This window comes from Gavialis gangeticus, unplaced genomic scaffold, assembly GCF_001723915.1.
Source record: "Gavialis gangeticus isolate Ggan-Ray unplaced genomic scaffold, GavGan_comp1, whole genome shotgun sequence".
Classification (NCBI taxonomy): domain Eukaryota; kingdom Metazoa; phylum Chordata; order Crocodylia; family Gavialidae; genus Gavialis; species Gavialis gangeticus.
Window position 1 is genome coordinate 4,667,565 of NW_017729033.1, and position 2,838 is coordinate 4,670,402.

Consider the following 2,838-nt stretch of genomic DNA (forward strand, 5'->3'; position numbering starts at 1 on the left):
ACGTGTGTCTGCTCCGCCCGCGCCCGCTCTTGCTCTGCCGACATGCCGCCGGGCGCAGGCGGGGGGCGCGGGGCTGGAGGATGCCCTGCCCGGGGGGCGAGGTGAGTGCCGGGCGCGGGGGCTTGGGACGTGTGTGCGCGACTGCATGCCGTGCCGTTGCATGTCATTCAAGTGTGCGTGCGTGTGCAGTTGCGTGCCCTGGAAGAGCACGTGTTATTCGTGTGTGCATGTTGTAAGTCTGTGCGTGTCATTCAAGTGTGCAGTCGCATGGCATTCGAGTGTGCACGTGCCGTTGTGTCGTTCAAGTGTGTGTGTGTGTGTGCAGTTGCATGTCATTTGTCTGTGCAGGCACGTGTCATTCAAGTGTGTGTGTGCAGCTGCACGTCATTCAAGTGGTGTGTATGTACACACACACAGACACACACTTGAAATGACATACAGCTGCACACACGTGCACCCTCTCGCACAAGTCACTGTGCACTGCAAACCCGTATCTATGCGAACGCCAGTCGCATGGCATTCAAGTGTGCATGCGTGTGTGCAGTTGCAAGTCATTCAAGTGTGTGTGTGCAGTCGCATGTCATTCAAGTGGTGTGTGTGCAGTTGCATGTCATTTGTGTGTAGTCACATGTTATTCAAGTGTGTGTACAGTCACATGTCATTCAAGTGGTGTGTGTGCAGTTGCATGTCATTTGTGTGTACAGTCACGTGTCATTCAAGTGTGTGTACAGTCACATGTCATTCAAGTGGTGTGTGTGTACACACAGACACACACTTGAAATGACATACAGCTACGCACACACGTGCACCCTCTCTCACACAAGTCACTGTGCACTGCAAGCCCGTATCGGCATATGTGTGGGGAGCGTGTGCTGCCCGCTGCATCTCCGTAGAAATATAAATTAGTCTTAAAAATATTGTCCGCTGCCAGCCTAGATTGCCCTCTGGCAGCCACACACAGGGGCATGTCTGTGCATGTGTGTCTCTGTATGCAGTTGCATGTTATTCACGAGTGTGAACGTGTGCATGCTTGCACACACTCGCACTCTCTCATAAAAGTTGCTGTGCACTACAAACACCTATACATGCACCTGCAGGGAGAGCATGCCAAACGCTGCATCTTAGTAGTGCTATAAAGTAGTAGGGCAGTGGGCAGTATTTTTAAGATTAAATTGACCTCTAAGAAATGCACATGGGGGGGTGCATGCAGACACACCCATATACACCTGAATGACATGCGACTACACGCACACGCACACTCTTACATAGGAGTTGCTGTGCGTGCGTGCAGGGAGAGCATGCCAAACGCCGTATCTTGGCAGTATTATAAGCTAGTCTCAAAAATACTGCCCGCTGCCAGCCTAGATTGCCCTCTGGCCAACTGGGTCACCGTGATTTTGTAGCTGTGGCGTAGCGAAGGGTGAGGTTTCTGTTTGTTTTAAAATAATAGCCTCCCGAAGGCATTCCCCTGCAGAGGCTGTGTGTATGGTAACCTTTCTGAAAGCTGTGTGCGCTCAAGTCTCGTGACAAGCCAGTGTTAACGAATGAGACGGGGCTGCAGCTTTTGAAAGCAAAGGAGAGCTTTCATTTCTTTCGGATCATGGGTAAGAGAGCGTTTTGCTTTGTGCCGGCTATAGGTGCCACCCCCAGGAGCAGCGGGAGAAAATCTGTGCTGTCCCGCATCGCCGTGAGCCAGCAGCATGCTGCTAAGGGTCAACCCCAGTCAGTTCATGGAGCATCAGCCTCTCTTTGTGGAGAACGCGGAGTGCGAGTATCCTGCCCCGAACTCGCTTCCCGATCCATTCATGACCGAGGGACCCTCTGCCTCAGCTGAGCCAGACCCGCTGGCCTTCAACCTCACCAACGCCACGGACTGCGGCGAGGAGATCCTGCTCTACGGGGACACCGAGAAGATCGTCATCGGGACGGTGCTCTCCATCATCACCTTGCTGACCATTGCTGGCAACAGCTTGGTCATCATCTCCGTCTGCATCGTCAAGAAGCTCCGCCAGCCCTCCAACTACCTGGTGGTGTCCTTGGCGGCGGCCGACCTGTCCGTTGCCTTCGCGGTCATGCCCTTCGTGATCATCACGGACCTGGTGGGAGGGGAGTGGCTGTTTGGGAAGGTGTTTTGCAACGTGTTCATCGCCATGGACGTGATGTGCTGCACGGCTTCCATCATGACCTTGTGCGTCATCAGTGTGGACAGGTAAGGAGCACTTTCATCCAGTAACGCTTGCATGGCGGGTGCTTTGGAAACACTGGAAATCATAAATCCTTTGACTTGGGTGGCTAAGGTAGTCGCTGGAATAGATCATCTTGCCCTCTTCCTTCTGCAGAAGGGGAAACCGAGGCAGCGAAAGGGGCTGAGTGACTTGCTCAAGCGTTGTGGGGGAGGAAGGGACTCGGCTCCTTCTGCTCTCTGATAAGCACGTGACTTATTTTAGGCTACAGAACCGAGTGCACGGCCCGGGTCAGATGTCTGCAGAAGTGCCTCTTTGTAAATGGAGGTTGCTCTCAGGTTAAAAATGCAAAACTGGCCCCTTCCGGGTTCATATTTGCAGATGGTGACTGCTCCAATACAGGGTGTTTGTGGCTAAAATGAGATGGGAGCGCACTTGAGGCACATATTTAAGTGTTTTTCTGGACAGAGCTGCAAGGCTCCGATGGCTTTCCAAGCTCTGATCCTGGTCGAGTCGGTTTCCCAGGATTTGTTTCCCCATCTGCAAATTTTGCAGCTAATTATATTGTCTGCGTCACAGCAGTATTGCCAGGATGAGGGGTTGGGGCAGATTCAGATCTGGAGAACCCTGCTTATTTCTCGGTGGGGGGGGGGGG

The 2,838-nt window shown here is 53.1% G+C and overlaps 1 protein-coding gene across 1 annotated transcript in view; it reads left to right on the plus strand.

Annotated features, from left to right (window-relative positions):
* The first annotated feature begins 31 nt into the window (after nucleotides 1-31).
* LOC109304144 (5-hydroxytryptamine receptor 7-like) overlaps nucleotides 32-2,838 on the plus strand; it is a 15,834-nt gene continuing 13,027 nt past the window's right edge. The window contains exons 1-2 of the mRNA XM_019526641.1: nucleotides 32-101; nucleotides 1,638-2,209. Of these exons, the coding sequence (XP_019382186.1) occupies nucleotides 1,701-2,209 (509 nt within the window). The 5' untranslated portion in view covers nucleotides 32-101; nucleotides 1,638-1,700. The remainder of the gene's footprint in view (nucleotides 102-1,637; nucleotides 2,210-2,838) is intronic.